The sequence below is a fragment of the Sebastes umbrosus genome, chromosome 6 (assembly GCF_015220745.1).
Source record: "Sebastes umbrosus isolate fSebUmb1 chromosome 6, fSebUmb1.pri, whole genome shotgun sequence".
Taxonomy (NCBI): domain Eukaryota; kingdom Metazoa; phylum Chordata; class Actinopteri; order Perciformes; family Sebastidae; genus Sebastes; species Sebastes umbrosus.
This window is the reverse complement of record NC_051274.1, coordinates 7,873,501-7,893,268: the sequence shown is the minus strand read 5'-3', so window position 1 is coordinate 7,893,268 and position 19,768 is coordinate 7,873,501. Positions and strand designations below refer to the sequence as shown.

The 19,768-nt window shown below is 40.2% G+C and overlaps 2 protein-coding genes across 4 annotated transcripts in view; one reads left to right on the top strand and one right to left on the bottom strand.

Annotated features, from left to right (window-relative positions):
• Window positions 1–1,297: 1,297 nt before the first annotated feature.
• On the bottom strand, window positions 1,298–11,050 carry gmeb2 (glucocorticoid modulatory element binding protein 2). 2 transcript variants are annotated; one of them, XM_037772438.1, is made up of 10 exons: window positions 10,687–11,050; window positions 8,610–8,767; window positions 8,399–8,484; window positions 7,715–7,839; window positions 7,487–7,590; window positions 5,676–5,833; window positions 4,530–4,598; window positions 4,276–4,413; window positions 3,108–3,230; window positions 1,298–2,312 (listed from the first exon to the last, which is right to left on the bottom strand). In XM_037772438.1, the coding sequence occupies exons 2-10, from the start codon at window positions 8,750–8,752 to the stop codon at window positions 1,699–1,701; spliced, it is 1,560 nt and encodes a 519-aa protein (XP_037628366.1). In that variant the 5' UTR covers window positions 8,753–8,767; window positions 10,687–11,050; the 3' UTR covers window positions 1,298–1,698. The 2 variants fall into 2 exon arrangements, with proteins under 2 accessions (XP_037628366.1, XP_037628367.1); XM_037772439.1 differs by lacking the exon at window positions 10,687–11,050 and having other exon boundaries at window positions 8,570–8,711.
• A 1,312-nt stretch (window positions 11,051–12,362) lies between these two features.
• The window catches only part of tpk2 (thiamin pyrophosphokinase 2), a 35,278-nt gene continuing 27,872 nt past the window's right edge, over window positions 12,363–19,768 (top strand). The window contains exons 1-8 of one of the 2 annotated variants that reach the window (XM_037772441.1): window positions 12,363–12,565; window positions 12,652–12,893; window positions 14,649–14,712; window positions 14,791–14,921; window positions 15,084–15,202; window positions 16,716–16,848; window positions 16,987–17,083; window positions 17,192–18,009. In XM_037772441.1, the coding sequence (XP_037628369.1) occupies window positions 12,496–12,565; window positions 12,652–12,893; window positions 14,649–14,712; window positions 14,791–14,921; window positions 15,084–15,202; window positions 16,716–16,848; window positions 16,987–17,083; window positions 17,192–17,238 (903 nt within the window). In that variant the 5' untranslated portion in view covers window positions 12,363–12,495 and the 3' untranslated portion in view covers window positions 17,239–18,009. Of the gene's footprint in view, window positions 12,566–12,651; window positions 12,894–14,648; window positions 14,713–14,790; window positions 14,922–15,083; window positions 15,203–16,715; window positions 16,849–16,986; window positions 17,084–17,191; window positions 18,010–19,768 lie in introns of those variants that run through there. The other variant, XM_037772440.1, reaches the window with a different exon arrangement.

Below are 19,768 nucleotides of genomic sequence, written 5' to 3'. Positions count from 1 at the left end.
GACAAATATTTTTTTCTGATGTGTTTGAAGGTAAATTAAAAAAAACTGGATTGAATGACTTTCACTGCCACAGCAGCAGAAATGTGGTAAAAAAAAACAGCCTATATAGTTTGAGCTATCTGCTGGTAAATTACAGCAGATGGTCTATAAGCAAATACAGATTTAAAGGAATATGGTATGGCTTGATTATTCACATTTTCCTTGTAGGAATGCATACTTTTTATTCTTTCTTTTTTTGCCATTACTGTGGGACAATTTTTCACAAGTATATATCCTGCAAAGTCAAAATGTCTCTTTAGTTGGTGTCCGTCCATCTAAATCGTTTTACTGAGATTAAGAGACAATTAGTTAACACATTCCTTATTTCCCCTGTGATTCAAAAACAATCAGATTATTGCACACAGAATCTAAGAGGTGGTTTTCATGAGATGAAGATATAACAGAAGCTCAAATCTGAAGCATCAGAGTGAGTTAACTGGAGAGAAATAAGGCGAGCAGATCAAGTCTGAAGTCTGAAGGGAACAGGAGATCATTGAACAGTGAGATTGTTGCGCCACCTTGTGGCCAAATGACAGACCAGACGTGTCACGTTTGCTCCTATTGGTCAAAACCATTAAGTGCTCAAATACAGCTGTCAGACTGACTAACCAAACCCTCAGGGCTCTCACTGTGTGCTCATTTCACTAACCTATACCTGCTAATTGGAAGGTGCTTTAGTACAAAAGCAGACTATAAACTGAAATGATAAAAGGCCTCAACGTGTCTCCTGCATGATTACCTCGTCTTTAATACCTTTCGTTATTAATTTTTTGGTTTTAATCAAATGAAACACCAACTGACATGCCACACACCGGAAGCCGAGAACGGGATACATCCATTCAGTATGCAAACTTGATAACTTATATAGAATCTATCTGATATACTTTCTACACGGCAGAAGCAGGCCGGTGCTAGACCAGTAGAAGAAGGTCGGCACACTGTAGCTCTCTTTAAGTGCAATTTATTGACACATCTGCCAGATGTGCGGACTTTCTTTCTACGTTTTTCATACTTTCTAAACGGGAAATGTTCATTTCAATATATGCTTGACAGTGAATATCATTTTTTCTCAATAGAAAATACTGTATTAATGTATGTATGTATAAGTGGCAGAACATTGGTCCTTTACTTTATCACCTCGAATTTAGAATCTAGTAATAATTGTCACAGCTGAGCCGACTCCATTTGATGAACACATTTTCTCCTAAGTGAGTCACTAATGAACACATTAATATTTACAATATGTAATGATACACGATTTGTTCTTGAAAACTGAGCATTTATTACCAAACCGACCAATACTGTGAATACTTTTTTTTCCAGCCTATTTGGAATAAATCCCTACACAAACAGCTGTATCAAATATATTAGCTACAAATACATATTTACAGTAAAATCACTACTGACATACACACTCCACACACACCAGAGGCCACTCTAATATAAATTTAGGGTATCTTGAAAATTGAAGGACATCTACGGGGAAGGCTCACGTGTGTTGTGTTAAATGACAAATGAAGGCAATGCATGAAGCGATCTGTAAAAGTCACAATGTGGACGAGCCCTCAGCCGTCACACATTCAATCCTGCGTCCAAAAATAATGAAAAGAAGGCAATTTACGGGCTGGGAGACGGGGGAGAGAACAGCTGTCCTCTGTCTCACTGCTGCTCGGCCGGCTGCTCCCCGTCGTCCTCTTTAACCTGCTCTGGCTGACTTTCATCATCGCCGTCGGCCTGGCTTTCCTCTTGTGAATCGTCTGCGGCGGTTGCCGTGGCATCCACCACACTGATGCTGCCAACCTGTTGTTGGATGGCGCCTTGTGCGTTGGCCAAGCTCTGCAGTGCGGCCGGCAGCGTCACCAGCTGGAACTGAGGGCCGAGCACCTTAACGAAGGTGGAGCCGCCGGCCGCGCCCTCCTGACCTGCCGCCGTGGACAGCACGGTCAGGTTAGAGGCGTCGGCTGCCAGCTCCGACCCTGACAGCGAGGAGGTCAGGAAGGTGTATCCGCTCAGGTTGTTGCCGGCCTGGGCTCCTGCCACGGTCAGCACCTTGCCCAGCGGCAGGCCGGTCAGCTGGTTGAGAGGCAGAGTGATCTGGGTGGGAGCGGCGTTGACCGAGGCCGGGCCGGAGACGGCGCGGGTCAGCCGGGGACGCTTGGGCGCGGGGGGTGTGGGGACTGGGGTGAGGGTCATCAGGACGTTGTTGAGGTGCTGGGATTTGCTCTTCAGCTCCTTGGCTCGCTTCCTGTGCTCGTCACACTGCTGCTCCAGAGCTGCAGTCAGAGACAACACATCATCAATATGGACAAACACATGCCAAGATTTTTATTAAAGCTGCAGTGGGTAGAAATGGAGCAAATATGATTTAAAAAAAGTTATAAAACGGTCACTATATATCCTGACAGTAGTGCATGAGACAGGTAATCTGAAAAAAAATCATGTGCCTTTGTGTTTTCCGGTGTCCTCCGGGCATCTGCAAGATTTCACAGACCGGAGGAAAACAACCAATCAGAGCTGATCTGGAGTCTGCCGTCCAGCTACCATCTATGAGAGCTAGAGCTGGCTGTCAATCGCTCGCAAACTCCGACCAAAAGGTCAAACTAGGCAGCGCCGATCAAAGAAGAATCAATATTCTGTTACTGTAATGCCTATTTCTCTCCTCAGATGTTTTAGGAATCATCTTATAGTGCACGGTTTAGCTGTAAAATGAGAAAGTTTGTGACCCAGCAGCCATGTTAAGATCTGCTGAGGAAATACCAAGCACCACCCACCAGCTGGAGCACAGCCAATAGGAACGCTCTCTCTCTCTAAACTGACCTGTGATCGGCCAAAGTCTCCCGTCACGAGATTTTTTTTAAGCCTGAAAACAGAGCCATGAGGTGCAGATATGTTGAAAGGTCATTATGGAATCTTTGCCCAATGATGCCAAAAATATTCCGACTACTGAAGCTTTAAGCCCTTAATACAGAATGTAGGGTAATCTTTTCTCTAGAGCTACACAGATGTTTAAAGCCTCAGAAGACATGATTCTATCCTGAGTGAAGACTGTTGAGGATTCTCGTACTGACCGGCGAGGCTGCGCGTGTACTGCTCTCTGTAACGGTCCATCTGGCTCTTATGACTGGCCAGAACCTTCTTCACCAGGTCCAACATTCCAAAGTTCTGCACTATATTGTTGAGCAAAACAGCATCTGAAAAAGAAAAGAAAAATCACGTTCAATAGGACACAGCCATGTTAAACATTAAAGAGGAATTCCACAGATTTTACACAGCAACGTGTTTCAAAGTGTTGGGGAGTACTACTGCAATACAAGTAGTAGAAAGCCTTCAGTGTCTCCAGAAGGAGCTGTGGGAAGTCTGATAAAGGTCCTCAAGTGATGTCACTTGAGTCAGCATCAGTTGGGGCTGGAGACTAGAAAAACGTGAGTTTACCAGACCTCTAATGCTGCTCCTCATCTCTGCTACAGGCTAGTGGCTCCAGGCTATATTAGCTACTACTACAATACGATACGATACAACTTTATTGTCAGTTTGCACTGAAATTCATTTTGCATCCATAGGCAGCTCAATTTGAGAAAAAGTACTGTTACCATAAACAAACAGAACCAAAAACCAAAACACATCACAATTAACCATACATAACCCATTAAAAAATGACCATCTGTCCTCTGGATTTACATCTCCTTAGCAGCACATTCATTATTATTTAGCAACAAGATGGACTGATGGACAGAAGCGTTTTTCAGCCTGATGCGATTAAATGTAGGGACTCTAAATCGCCTCTTGGAGGGAAGAAGTTGATATTCCCCATTTTCTCTACTAGCATAACATACCGCAATCTCTGAACTGTCAGTGGTCGAGTTGCATTGTGGGTATAGTAGGTGCCAGGTATTGACAAGAATATGTGGAATAAAAAAGATGATATCTCCTCTGCTGCATCGATTTAAAATCTTTTTTTAAAAGTGATGTCCACACTAAGCTGACTAATATTCAAAATGTGTTTTTTGTGTGAAAACGAACTGCGTTTGCAGTTCTTTGTCTTTTTCCAGACAAAATCAAGTACAGGGCTGACTTGAGTTTGATGTTTTGGACCTTTCCGTTTTTCTTTTTGTTGTTGTTGTTGTTGTAGTAGGTACCTGACCAACCCCTGCCCCCGTGTGTGTGTGTGTGTGTGTGTGTGTGTGTGTGTGTGTGCGTGTGTGTGTGTGTGTGTGTGTGTGTGTGTGTGGTTCTAACCTTTGACCTGAAGTGGTGGGTCACACACTCTCTCCTGCAACCCCTTCAGCACCTCCTGCAGCTCCTTCTGGAAGTCCTCCACCACCTCCTCCAGCAGTCCAGCTTCCTTCACCGAACGCCAGAATGCCACAGAGTCCTCTGAATACACATACACACACATATATATATATATATATATAACATAAAGAACACAACAGACCACTAAAACAGTTGATTCTACATGTTGGTGAATGTGCATGCAGGTTGCTGATCACCTCCGATGGCTGTGACCCACTCGGAAGTTTCCTCTGTCACCTCTGGAAACGAGGATGCTGCTCCATTCACTACAACACAACCAGTAAACAACAATCACTAAACCACATCGCTAGACCTAGACTAAATACATTGCTGTATTCATTCTGGGTAACAGTGCAGATTTTGAATATGGTCCAAAAGCTTTTGCACCCTAACGACATTTCCTTTCCTCATCACATTCCCTCTGTAGCCACTATTGAAGTCCCTGGTCGTGCTCCTCAAATGTTGCTTGACTCATCCAGATGTTGTCAGGCTAATTTGGTTCTTTGATCACAGTTTGAAGATTGATTAGTTAATCCTCGGTGAAGTTCTGTTTTTATTAGGACTGTCCATAGTTAATTGTGATTAATTGCAAATTAATCACAATCGGTTCAAAATATAATTAAAGGGAGATTTGTCAAGTATTTATTACTCTTATAAACATGGGAGTGGGCAGATATGCTGCTTTATGCAAATGTATGTATATATTTATTATTGGAAATCATTTAACAACACAAAACAATGACAAATATTATCCAGAAACCCTCACAGGTACTGCATTTAGCATACAACTATGCTCAAATCATAATATGGCAAACTGCAGCCCAACAGGCAACAACAGCTGTCAGTGTGTCAGTGTGCTGACTTGACTATGACTTGCCCCAAACTGCATGTGATTATCATAAAGTGGGCATGTCTGTAAAGGGGAGACTCGTGGGTACCCACAGAACCCATTTTCATTCACATATCTGGAGGTCAGAGGTCAAGGGACCCCTTTGAAAATGTTTTGTTTTTGAGAAGCAGGGCCTTGTGTCTATAAGCTAGAGTTCTTCATGGGTCCACTTGTTCCCTAGTCCCCAAGGCCCGAGTCAGGTCGGGCCCAAATTATGTTCAGTCTAGTTAGGTCTGGTAGGGGTCTCGTTGTATTGCTACAGATTTCAGGTCAGTTTGGAAATCAGCTGTGATCACGTGGTGTGTCATCATTATTACAGGAGAAAAATGTCTTGAGGCAAAGCATGATACACAGTCATGCTTTGATTGAAGGATGAAGATCCTCATTCTGATCCAGCACTGGGATCAGAATGAGCCCTGAACTATAGTACGACAGTTGAGGCTGTGGAACTTACAATCAGCTGATGAGGGGGTGGCAGGAACCAGTTCAGTGGACTGATCACTGCTGATGGACACTTTGGTTCCCACCAGGTCTATCTTAGTGCTGCGGCACGTGTTGGAGCAGACCTTTGTATGTTGGTAGAAGTCCAGTTCACCCGAGTCCATGATCTTCCTGTGAAATGAAATAAAATATGATAAAATGCTTTTAAAGAAAGTGTGTAACATTTTGTGGGATCTATTAGCAGAAATGTAATATAATATTCATAACTATGTTTTTTATTAGTGTACCTGAAACTAAGAATTGTTGTGTTTTCGTTAGCTTAGAATGAGCCCTTCATATCTACATAGGGAGCGGGTCCTCTTCAGAGTCCGCCATGTTGCTCCACCATGTTTCTACAGTAGCTCGTAACGGACAAACCACAAACAGTGGCGCTACAGAGAGCCTTTTGCGTTTTGAAGCTACCTGATGGTCACCGTAGTTCTCCGACACGCTTGTGAAACTGCGGTAACGTGAGCCGCAGAGTGCAAAACCGTGGTACCGCCGGCCGCCGTCTGACTTCCGCTGCTACTAAAGTAGTGTTATTATGGTAAGGACGGCCTCTGTGGGAGGCCAACGGCGTTACCACGGTTTTGCACTTTAGCAGCTCACTTTAGCGTAGTCTTGTGAATGTGAGTAATGAGCGGTGGGGTACTCAGTTGGTCACAATGTGCAGCCGCACCACTAGATGCTGCCAAATCCTGTACCTTTAATAGACATGATACACAACATCAGGATACACTACTCTGTGTTTACCAACAACAATGTCTGATGGAACAGTGCCATCTGGAGGCACATCAACCACAGAAAGGAAGGAAAAATGAAAGGAATGGAATCAAATTTGTTTATGGAAATATAGATCGTTAGATATCTATACATCTTCGAACAATTTTTGTTTGTCTCTGCCCTGAAATCCCAAACCATCAGCCTCCCTGATGAGTCTCCTTCAACACCATCCAACTTGGTCCAATGCGGACATATTTTCTGCATTTTATCATTGCCATTATGACCATGTTCTATGTTAACATGCTAACTCGAAGCATGTCAAAATGCTTAAAGCATTTTAGCATGTTGACCATACTGTAGCTTTGTGTTTTAGGGTCAATGTTGAATTAACTTCACATGTATTGTTTTACTAGTGGTGCGGATCAATCAGAAATAGTAGAGAATAGCAGAGCTGTCTGAACACTGAACATGTTTGACAATGATTTTGTTTAGATTACAGCAAAGAGCCACAAGTGGGGCTTATGGACTTGTAGTCTTGGCACTAATAAAATATATTAAAATGGATGCAGTATGGTTTCCTTCCAGAAAATCATTTTGGCTGAAGCAATTTGACTATTCTCAGCAATACTGGAGTTCTTCGATGCAGCCAGTAATAAATGTACTCATTCTGACTGGTCACTTTCACAGAGAGGATTTATCAATGCAACACCCATATTTTCAAAATCACAATAATGAACACAAATTCAACCCATCTCTGCATTATTTGTGAAAGCTTAGATTTTGTCAAATTCCTGCAATATTACTGCAAAATGATCTAGTCTGGAGAACGTGTTTAAATGTTACTAATCACCATATTATTCCAAAAGGGTCCAAAAGTCAATTGAGAAGTCCTGGACACTAGCATTGTAACCTGATTTTCTCCAAGTTTCTCCATGAAACATGTAATTCAATAAATTGAGGTTTTGTTGAGTAAATGTTGCATGAAAAGGAGGCTGTGGGGTTTGTATCCAATAATATCAAACCAAGTAAAATTCCCTGTTAGTGTATTTGATGAGTCCAAACCTGAGCATGGTGCCGTTGAGGCGGATGGCTCTCTTCCAGTCCTTCAGAGTGGATTTCCCTGCTAAACACACAAACTCCTTCGGGCTGATGAGCTGCTCATTGAACTGATCAGAGAGGCAAGAAAAGCTGTCATGAGCTGTTAATGATCCACTTCATCTACATTTCCTTAAATGTGCTCCGAAATGAGATTTTACACAGACTCCGTTGTTTCAAGATGACAGTGTGTACCTGTACACATTTCACATTGATCCCAGGGCAGACAAACTTCTTCCAGACCAGCGTGGCTTTGGCATCTCCACAGGTGATCGGGTAGAAGACATCAGCTTCCACATCCACCTCCTCAGTTAACTTCACTGCAGGGACAGAGACAAAAACACCCTCATACAGCCATCGAGTCAATTCTTTCATCTGATCATACGAACTGAAGATTTAAAGTATTTACAACTAGGGATGCACCGATACTGATACCGGATCGGATATCGGGCCGATACTGACTCAAATAGTTGTGACTATGGAGCCGATCTATTTAATTCAATTCTATGTCTATATACAATATACACATTACATACTGGAATCTGGATTCCTGTTTAAGTTTTGACCAATTTGCGGCTGCATTAAAAAAGCTTTACACTTGAATTGTAATTCCTGTTAATTTTTAAGATTGTTTTACCAAGTTGCTGGTGTAGGATTCATTATTTTAATAATAAATAATAACAATTAAAATAATAAAAATGTAGATCTATGTATCTCTATGTATTTATTTGTTACATTTTGTTTTACAAAGTTAGAAAAGCAATGTTTAAGTCAAGCCTGATGTGATACAATCTACTGAACTGTTGATCAACTGCTACTGAGATGACATACTTCTGCCACATGTCACAAAGTGTAATAAAGTCCTGCAGGTTACATTACCAATGACTGCCTCTTCCCTTGACAGTGAATCTGTTCTGCTGGCATCAGCTTCTGTTTCCACTGGTGTTACTGTGAGGATGTTCCCCCTGGGAACACATATGAAGAAAAAACATGGTATTTCAGTTTCAATTCAGCAAACTGAACAACAGGACAAACTCCTCAAACACTCACATTCTGTTCTGTGCGTCTTTGCCGGTGACAGATACGTTACCCTGGCTGAGAGGTGAGCTCTGCGGTCACCAGCACTGCTTTATCCTCTTCCACCACAGAGGGGAGGTCCTCGCACACTGTCTCTGGTATGGTGACGATCACAACCTCACTTATTTCCTGCATGCTGACCTCTGATGAAGCCATGGAGGACCGATGGAGCTTTACAACAAAGAGTATGACAGCAAAGAGGAAAAGCCATTGTTAGTAATGCCATTATTATAGAATAATGGAAAAGGTTGAGTAATTACAAGAAAAGGGTTTCTCTAGTAACACTATATCCAAAACTGGCTTGTCAAATTAAGAGGCAAATTAAATACACTCGGGACAGCAGTGGGCAAGAATGTGCAACAAATTTGAAATACTGAATGTGAGCAATGTACTGTAAGGAGTGGTAATAATAACTTTTGGTTATGACAAAATTGTAAGAAAATTCAAAAGCAAAAGATCAACTGAGATAAATTCCATTGACATGGCAACTGTTAAAGAAGTCATTGATTCTATTGTAAGACCTTTGACCCATATATGTGATCAGTCTTTTCAAAGAGGTGTGTTTCCTAATAATATGAAATTAGCTAAGGTAATTCCAATATTTTAAAATGGAGATAAGCATCACATGGACAACTACAGACCTGTATCCCTAAATCCATATATTTAATGATTTGGTGTATTATAAAATAATGCAAATAATGTTCAGAGCCAAATCAAAGTCACACCCAGACGGTATACAAAAGGTTTTTTTCACTACGGGAGAGCAAATATGATCTGAGAGGTTTTTGTAAGTTTACTGTACAAAAAGCTAAAACAGATATAAAAAGGAGATTTATTTTATCTATTGTTGGGGTTGAATTATGGAACAATGCTAATATGAATTTAAGAATGTTTAATTGAAATAATAATAAAATTAAATAATTAAATTAAATTAAATTAAATAAATAAAATTAATTCAATAATCTTTGAGGGTTACAAGTGTGAATGATTTTTCTATTTCTAGAGGGTAGCTTAATTAGATAGGAATATAGGTTATAAGCATATATAATATAAGCATTTTGCTTCTTCCTGTTCAGTCACTACTTAACACTTAAGAGACTGTTGACTTTGTTAATACTGTTTGTATTGTTTATACTTATTGTATTATGTGTGATGACTGAATAAAATACTACTACTAATATTACTACTATTACTACTAATACTACTACTATTAATACTACTACTATTAATGATAATAATAATAGTAATACCACTACTACTAATAATAATAATAATAATAATAATAATAATAATAATACTAATACTACTACTAATAATAATAATACTAATACTACTAGTAACAATAATACTGATACTAATACTACTAATAATAAGAATAATACTAATACTACTACTATTATTAATATTAATAATACTAATAATAATACTTCTACTACTACAAATAATAATAATAATAATACTATTAATGATAATAATAATAATAATAATACCACTACTACTAATAATAATAATAGTAATAATACTAATACTACTAGTAATACTAATACTACTACTAATAATAATAATACTACTAATACTACTAGTAACAATAATACTAATACTACTAGTAATACTACTAATAATAAGAATAAGAATAAGAATAATAAGAATAATATTAATAATACTAATACTACTACTACTACTATTATTATTAATATTAATAATACCACTACTACTAATAATAATAATAATAATAATAATACTTCTACTACTACTACTACTACTATTATTAATATTAATAATAATAATAATACCATTACTACTACTACTACTAATAATAATAATAATAATAATAATACCACTACTATTACTAATAATAATAATAATAATAATACTTCTACTACTAATACTACTACTAATAATACTACTACTACTACTACTACATGGTTTTAAACTACTCTATATAGGTGCATCAGGGTGTTACATACACACACATAACGTTATATCAAAAAAAGGAAATTAAACTTGTTTTTAATGTTATTTATTGTGCCCTCTTCTTTAGCTAGGACTGAACAGAACATGAGGCATTATAGATATTGAATAGATCTTACCTTTAGGTCTGAATATAGAGAGCAGTGGTGTTAATGTTTCCTCTTGTGGTCTTGTGGTGAAGAAGTGAAGCAGTGAGACTGTTAGCTGCTAGCTGCTAACGTTAGCTCTATCTGGACCTATTGCTGCAAAGCTAGCTAACAGGAGAGAGCAGTTAATATCTCCATTGAGCCGGCAGGTGTCTCCTTCATATTTACAAACACATTACAGCCGCCCGCTTCTTAACAGACTTGCAGGACTACTGGTGCAATAACATTTAATCCCGAGGAGACTAGCCTAGCATCTCTGTCAGTCCTTCTTCTTCTTTGTGTTTAATTCAAGCAGAGCGTTGACGTTCCTCTTCTTCTTCTCTGCCGTGTAACGGTAGCTAGCAGCAGTAGTGTTACGTCACTGCTCCCTGCTGGAGGTAGTTAACTCCTACAGGCTGCTCTCGGTTCTAGTGATGGGAATTCCGGCTCTTTTTAGTGAGCCAGATCATTTGAGCTCAGCTCACCAAGAAGATCCGGCTCCCAAACGGTTCTTCATTGTACCACTTCTGCCTTTTATGATTCCGCCAAATTTAGTGCTATTTTGACCTATGATTAGTATGTCTGCACATATATCGCTTAAATTATTCAATATAATTATACTAAACCTTATAATTTCCAGAATACCATAACTTTACATGCTGCTTCGTTTCCCACTGTCACTCATCTTGTCTGCTATTCGCGCACCACACTCCTCTCTCTCTTTCTCTCCTCCTCTCCCTCCTGCTCTGTACCTGTAGACCGTCAGCACGCCGTGCACCCCTGCCCCTCCCTGCTTGATGGTATGATCCTTGTCTGTCATCACCTGAATAGTCGCACGGACTCATTAACACAACATTCAGTCAAAGTCAGTGCGCCCGTGGCGCGGAGAGGTAGTGATGGCGAGCTGAAGTTTCATGAAGCATTGAAGCTTTCCAGCAAATTGGTTCGGAAAAGGGTTCATTTCTCGAGGCTTCATGTGCACACAAAACCACCTGGTGGTCAAAGAGTGTAAAACATGCAGATATGATCTTAACCATGTGATCTGTGACATACTGTATTTAGAGCCAGTAAAGGCTGTAGGGAATGACTATAAACAATAGAAAATATATAAATCACCATGTAATCCATTTATATCTATATAATACATAATATAATGTCTATTTTCTAGTAAGTATATTATGAGTATATAACTTGCATGTATAATAAACTGTAATTGTTTTATGAGTAATGCATCTTATGTGTGTAAACCAATCCTTTGGTCAATAATTGTATTGTAGTGTAGTGTAATATAATATAATAATGGCAGGAGGGGTAATATTAGTGTTCTGTGTCACTTCTGGAAAGTGGCGTTGGTTTAACCAGTGAAGATCTGAACCACTTCATGAACCAGTCAGCGGTATGGCCAGGCAGCGAGGCTTCGGACGTCATCAACGACGTCATTGGTCTAAAACGATTCAAGCCTTGATACGCGCATCGCGGAAAACTTCCTGGATTACTCGACGCACGCTCCGAAGCCTTGGCACAACACATAACATCACTACAGAGAGGATCGTCCTATCATTCTGCCTTGAATTAATTAAAGAAAAAAGAAAAAAGAAAAAAGAAAAAAACGGCTCTCGGACGGGAGCCGGCTCTTATCGTTCACTTAAAAGAGCCGGCTCTTTGAACCGGCTCGTTCGCGACCGACACATCACTAGCTGAGAGGAAGACATGGCGTCCATAGTCCACTCTAGTCCACTTAGTTGGACCATACATTTACTCTAGTGGGGCCTGAGAGCTGGTTTTATTGACGTAAGGGGGAAAATGGCTCACTCTGCCTGGTCAGAGAAAATACTCCAGCTCCTCCGCCGAATGAATAACTTTTATTTACCAGGTAGGTAAACACACGAGTTACAATACAACATGCAGTCAACGGTGTGACAGGCTGTTTCTTTAAAGTAACAACTTGTTCCCACACAGGCTCCTGTCGTGCTACGTGCCTCAGGTTTGAGATAAACGGAGCACAGGTAGGTTGGATTCCTCCTCGTATAGCTCCGCTGTTGACCCGGTATCCAGATGTGTTCAGTCCTCCGCACGGTGGCGCAGTGTCCCTGCGTCCCAGCCTGGACTCACACCGGACGAGGTCTGAGGCTGTGGACGCTGTCCTGCAAACTATGAGACAAGAGGGCTCTCTAGACTGCCTTAAAGGATGGAGAGATGAGGTGAGACTCTCAGGACCAGCACACACACACACACACACACATATTTAAAGCTGCAGTAGTCAGTATATTTTTGGCATCATTGGGCAAAAAATCCATAACAACCTTTCAGCATATTGTAATTCAAGTGTTCTGAGAGAAAACTAGACTTCTGCACCTCCTCATGGCTCTGTTTACAGGCATTAAAAAAATCTAGCTCCTGATGGAGACTTGACCAAACACAGGTAATTTCAGAGAGAGAGAGCGTTCCTATTGGCTGTGCTACGGCTGGTGGGCGTGTCTTGGTATTTCTTCAACCTGATCTCAACATTGCTGCCGGGTCACAAACTTTCTCATTTTACAGCTAAACAGTACACTGCGAGATGATTCTGAAAACATTTGACCCAAGAAATAGGCATTACAGTAACAGGATATTGATTCATATTTGATCAGCGCTGCCTAGTTTGACCGTTTGGTTGGAGTTCGCGAGTGATTGACAGCCGGCTCTCATAGACGGCAGCTGGACAGCAGATCAGCTCTTACTGCTTGTTTTCATCCAGTCTGTGAAATCTTGCAGATGCCGTTAGGACACCGGAGGACACAGAGGCACATGATATTTTTCAGATTACCTGCACTACTGTCAGGATATAGTGACCTTTTTATAAAATAACTTTTTTTAATCGGATTTGCTCCAGTTCTACCCACTGCTGCTTTAAAGTGGTGAAAATTCCCTAAAAATGTGCAATTAATCAAATTACTAAAAACATTCAGTGAACAAACTCATTCAGTGATCCGGGGCTTGGGCCCCCAGAGCAGTTTGGCCAGTTGGCAGTCCAACCTCGCATTTCATGCTCATATCTCAAATCTGGACACTTTTCCCATTAGTTTATCATCACATGGCTAAAAAAATGAAAATGAAATTACATCATAAGGAAGCCCAAGTCAGCAAAAATGTGAAGATCTTTACTTTTTATTTTGAAGCCCCAGGTCAAGGGTTAATGATGCTTTGCTCATCTCATTTGGACTTAGACAGTATGTTCTGCCTGTTGCTGTTTACGGCTCCACTGAGGTGAGCGCATCTGCCAAATCAACCACGAGTTGATCAGGATGTCTTGGGAACATAAATGACATGGAAGTTCCCTTTTGAGTTTTTAAGAAGTAGTGCGTTCATAACACCCCGTAACTAAAGTTATCAAATAAGAAAGAAAGATTTTGGGTGCTCCCAAATTATGTGTTGTTGCACCTAAATGAAAAGGCGCACCAGTGCAACCAATGTAAAAAAAAAAGTCAGTCTGGAGCCCTGATGGGTCAACAATGTGTTTTTTTTTAATCAAACCACGTATTAACATTCTCTCATAGAGGTTAACATGTAGAAGTGATACAGGAAGTACTCAAAATCTGATGGGGAGATTGCCATAAATTGATCTGAGCACATTCATGCCCCTCAGAGGATGAACCCAGTCCATTTCCAACTCTCTATGAGCTTTTTTTTAACACCACCCTCACATCAGATTGTTAAATCTGTACATATGATTTTGGTAATTAATGGCTGAATTTCCATGAGATTTGTTGTTGCTCCCAAGAGAATGAATGCAAATGCTTTTCCTTAACTGTTGACTTAATGACAGTGATGGCAGTTTCATCTCACACACTGGACTGGACCTTGGACTGTAAAAATCAGAATAGCAAAAATCACATACCTAATACCTAAAACGACCCTAGATGTTCTCAATAACACCGTACGTATTACAGTAACTCTGAAGCATTCCTATTTTTCAGAAGTACAATGTGATGTCAAAATTCTCCGACCCCCCTTTGATGTCGATGGAAAGAGCAGCTACAAGTAAGTTTTGGCACACACAGTGGCAGCTCCACATAATGTTTTATCAATATCAGTGCTTACTGTGATGCTACACCACAGGTCTTTTTGGGGTGAAGCGGAACGGAGTCCATATCAATGGCTACACTGTCAGTGAAAGTGGTGAGATGAGCATGTGGCTGGCACGACGCTCCCCTACTAAGCAGACATACCCCGGACTACTGGACAATGTGGTGAGTACAAACTGTATCTGACACTGTCTGGATATACTGCCGTAGGAGATACAGCCAACGGTGATAAGAGATGTGAATTAAAGGAATAGTTTCAAATGTTTCAAATTCAAAGTTCTTCCAATTCAGATGAATCAAGAGGGCTGATGTGTTGTATCTTTGAAGGCAGCAGGTGGTCTGGCTGCTGGTGTTGGCATCAAACACACTCTGGTCAAAGAATGTCAGGAGGAAGCATGTATCCCAGCAGCCATTGCTGAGAAGGCTCATCCTGTATCCACAGTAAGGTGAGCATGATATCACCACTCATATAAAAAAAAAAAAGTGTCTAGGAGTTAAAGGATAAATCTGGTGATTTATTGTCAACAGATCTGATTAACTGACCCTAACATGTTAATTGTGTATCAAAGTCTGATACATCTTCTTCCTCTGTGCCATAGAGCTCCATTGTTGTACAAAAACTACTAAAACACATCAGTGAGCCACGCTGTTGCACTGGGTGACATGTTCCTCTATTACCATTAACACACACATGCATTCATCCGCCGCTGAAAATAGTCCCCAACAACACGTTGTTGGTGTGGGTCTACACACAAACACAAAAAATAGAACACCAGACTTATCCTTAGTAATGTACTAAAGGTGGTAATACTCTCAAAATATACTCAAAACTAAATCTACCTCAGTGCAAATTGGAACTTTTGTCAAGCAAATAAGAGTTTATTCCCTGTTATATGAGGTCTGTTCTTTTAATGGCACTCCATACCAAAAGGTTGGTCCAGCATGTGACAACACACACCAACGGTATATGATTTGTGTCAAAACACCCACCTTCATCATAGGTGTTTTTTTTTTATCACATTCTGTACTTCTGTACCTCGACTACTTCTTCTTCTGTCCGTACAGTGCTTTTGGTGTGTTCTAGTGACGTCAATTCAAACGCACCACATGACGTGCCGCTTCGCTGCTTGGCCGGCGTGTGTCGCACTCGAATGTACCCTTTGTAGTCTTGACTACAAGTAGCATTATGGAGCCAAACAGGTCCTCACTCTTTTTATTCTCATGCACGAGGGCGCACGTGCATGCACAGGCAAGGGACGCGATACGCATGCCTGCTAGTGGTCTCATTAAGGGATAATGTACAGCGAGCCTGCCAATGTTGTGAAATAATAATCTCTCATCGTCCCTGAAGGGGATTCTTTTACAACAATGACCCACTAGCTGTACATTATCCCGCTTATTACACGGCTACTTACTGAAGAAATCAATAATTTGACACAAAAACGGTCCGCCAGAGTCCGACATCAGAACTGCGCCCATAGCAACGGTCTGCTATACATGGCAACGGTCTGCTATAAAGAAATAGCAGAACTCTGTGATTAACCAATCAGAATCGAGTATTCAACAAAGCAATGAAGGAGATGACTTCTAGCAGGGAAAACAGGTGTAAACAATGCAGGTTTCAAAATGTCCAAAAAAATCTACTTTGGAAATGTTTTATAAGGAAGGAAGTTCATTCAACAGACCTCAAGCATACATACAATGCATTTTGGTGAGAAACGCTAAATGTAAAACATAACTTTACTGTTTGTTTACATGAAAACTACACAATGGTCAGTTTGAATGCACCACAGTTTTGTTTAGACTGCTGTCTTCCCTTCAAGTCCTCTGAAGGACCACCATCATGGGCAGTGTCCTTCTGTTCTGCAGGAAGCTTGTCATTATGAAACAAAGGCTTGAATATTACAAAAGAAAAACCTCTTTGCATTCCATAACTAACTACTTCAATGTATTTTCTAGCTACACCTACGAGGATGAAGACGGGGTGTATCCGGAAAGTCAGTTTGTCTTTGATTTGGAACTTCCTCCGGAGTTCAAGCCCAGAGTAGGGGATGGAGAGGTACAAGAGTTCTACCTCCTGCCCATAGATAAGGTTAGTAGTGCTGACATATTCTGAATAGTAATCCTGTGAAATAAAAAATATTCTGAGGCGTGATATTGAAAGCACCGAGATTTAGATGCCACAAAAATACGCCGGGGGTATTTTGTGATCGCTCCGTCTTGGTTTCAGGTGAAGGAACTGGTGGCCACTGATGACTTCAAACCCAACTGTGCCATGGTGGTCTTGGACTTCCTCATTAGACACTCGTTCATTGATCCAGACACAGGTTTGTGGCTACCTACAAAATGTCCACTGTTGAAATCAATTATAAAATCAGTTGACAACTTAACCTCTCTTTTTTTAAGGAAGTCTTCTTTTGATCTTTTCATTTCAGAGCCATGCTATCAGGAGTTTGTGGCAGGACTCCATCAGACAATGTAGAGTGAAGCTGAGGACTGAGCCCACTGTCAGAGGCCAAGACACATTCACATTGTTGTTTTTATTTATCTCTGCAAATGACAAATGTTGGCCTCGCAGAAGCCAAGTGCTGTGTCCTCAGTTTGTGTTTTGAGAGAACATCCACCAAGACTTGACTGAGCTGTGAAACTGGAGGCTGAAACGGTCAATGAGCTGAGGGGAGTGGATCACATGATGACGAGTGAACTGAGTGTTGGGTTTGGGACTGAGGTTATTCCAACAAAAAAATCTCTCCATAAAACTGAACATTAAGTTTTCCATTGCAGCTCACATAAATGATCCCATTCCTCCTCTGGTATACTTTGGTTTCCTTATGTTTGTATTCAAAACATATTTCTCTATGAAGACTTTTAGTTGAATATTATATAATTATACCCCTGCGACAACATAGTCAGGGGTATATTGCGCTCCGCGTGTCCGTCCTTCCGTCCGCGTGTCACACTCTAGTTTCCGGAGTAGAACTCGAAAACTATTTAACTTAGGAACTTCAAATTTGGTATGATGGTTGCCAGTGTGGTCTAGTTGTGCCTTTGGGTGGTTAAATGTCCAGGGTGTCCAAAAACCGAAAAGACTTTCTCATCAGAGACCAGCTTATACTACAATCCAGCGCTCTATGAGTATTTCTATGCATGTATGTATGTATGTATTTATGTATGCTTGGGGAGATCTTGAATCATCTTGGCACCGTGTTGGATTCATCACATACTTGGAATAAACAAACTTGGATGGAAAGTTCCCAAATCATATACAATTAATGAAATATCAGACACCATCAACCGGGGCAGCGTGGACACAGAGTCCAGGTATTGAAATACAAGCAAGTAATGAAGTGGTTAAAACCTGGAGAGCATCAACAAGACAGGCTGTATTTGTCTTCTACTGACTTTATCCTGAGGAAGGTGAGCTAATAAATAGCTACATTGTGCTCAATAGACTAATTCCATTAGTTCCAAAAAGGCAAAACCTTTGGCCCTACTTTACTAGTGGTCAAGCAGTGAGCGGGGGTATGTGAGCCATGCTCATTTATGCCTTGTTTCCCTCATTAATTGCTCAGTATAATGCCGGACTTGAGGAAGTCTGTATAAATCGTTCAAACCATGCTGTATCTTCAGATTCTGAAAACTCCTCATAGACCCCTGATGAAGAAAGGTACAGTATACTGTTATGCCTTGAGAACCCCCCCCCCCCCCCCAAACCTTACATCTCATCTTTTTGGTACAAAACCTGGGTCATATGCACACCATCTCAAAACGTTGACAGCTTTAATTGGAAACTCCCCTGTTGTAGCCTCCTCAATCTCCTTCCATCTGGCAAAGTACTCTGGGTTATACCAACAAGGGTCTCAATTGAGCTGCGATATAAAAATATTTGAGACATCTTTGAGAATCCTTCCATTGCTTTTTGCCAACTATAGTCTCTGATATCTAATTCCAGGCTGAATGATGATGGTGTTAATAAATCTATTTAGTATAAAACTTTTTTTCTTTTTTGTTTTCTTTTACAGACTTATACAAATAAAATTCTTCTGAATATCTGGATGAAAAATTATTCTGTCTGTTGCACAATAAAAAATAATCTCAGCCATTTTCCTGAGTTGCAACTGTACAACTCTTTTTCATAATCCAAACACAGATGGTAGCCAGAAATGACACATCTTATTGCTCAATTATTACAATGTTAAGCACAAATTTAAAATGTATTATATTATCGTATGAGTTACATTTGTTTATATTGATGTTTCTTCCAATATACAATTCCAATATCATACAAAATGTGTAAACGTTTTGCTTGTGTTTTACAAAAAAGAGCAAGGACGTGCCGTTTCCAGCAACCTGGATTTGGAAATACAATCACAACTTGGTAAACTGATTAAAATCTTTTTATTTTGCAACAGATGTTCAGAAGAGTTGTGGAGTCTTCAAAACAGCTCTAAGTGCTGCTGATGAAGGACTTTATGGATTTTGCAAAGATAGTCAGAAAATTGTCTGCTTTGCTCTGTGACTTGAGTTTAAAGGTAAGACATGAGGCAAGCCACGCCCCTCTCTGGGGAGAAACGAACGGCTGCGAGATGACGTCATGAGAGGCACTTTTTTTTGTAAAAAAATCTGAAATATATTTTAATTTTGTAAATATTTAGAGCAATACTTATGTGACTCTTTTTTGTTTGAGAGGTTACGTTATGTGGTCGTACATTTATTGTAAAAAAAAAAAAAAAAAAGATGACGTCATGACATGCACATTTTTCACAAACTAGCTACTGGGACTGTAATGTATACTAGAATATTCTGCTGCACTTATAATATGTGAACATGCAGTTTTCTAACTCTGCTGAGGAACACTGAACTTTTATTTATTGTGTGAGATGTTAAAGAGGTTCTGTCAAAGACAGTTGTTGAATACTAATATGACAAAATACCTGCAGTTTCATCTTTACTACAATGATGAGTTCACTGTCCAGTCCAGTAACAGATATTTGTTCATCTTAAAATGTGGA

Bases quoted from the DNA above. Each gene is read 5' to 3' on its own strand.
- gmeb2 (XM_037772438.1), bottom strand. From the start codon at position 8,752: ATGGCTTCATCAGAGGTCAGCATGCAGGAAATAAGTGAGGTTGTGATC. The intron at 4,599-5,675 runs GTAAGTTCCACA...GTTGTGTTGTAG, and splicing joins CACCCCCTCATCAGCTGATT to TGAATGGAGCAGCATCCTCG. The intron at 2,313-3,107 runs GTCAGTACGAGA...CTCTGACTGCAG, and splicing joins GTACACGCGCAGCCTCGCCG to CTCTGGAGCAGCAGTGTGAC.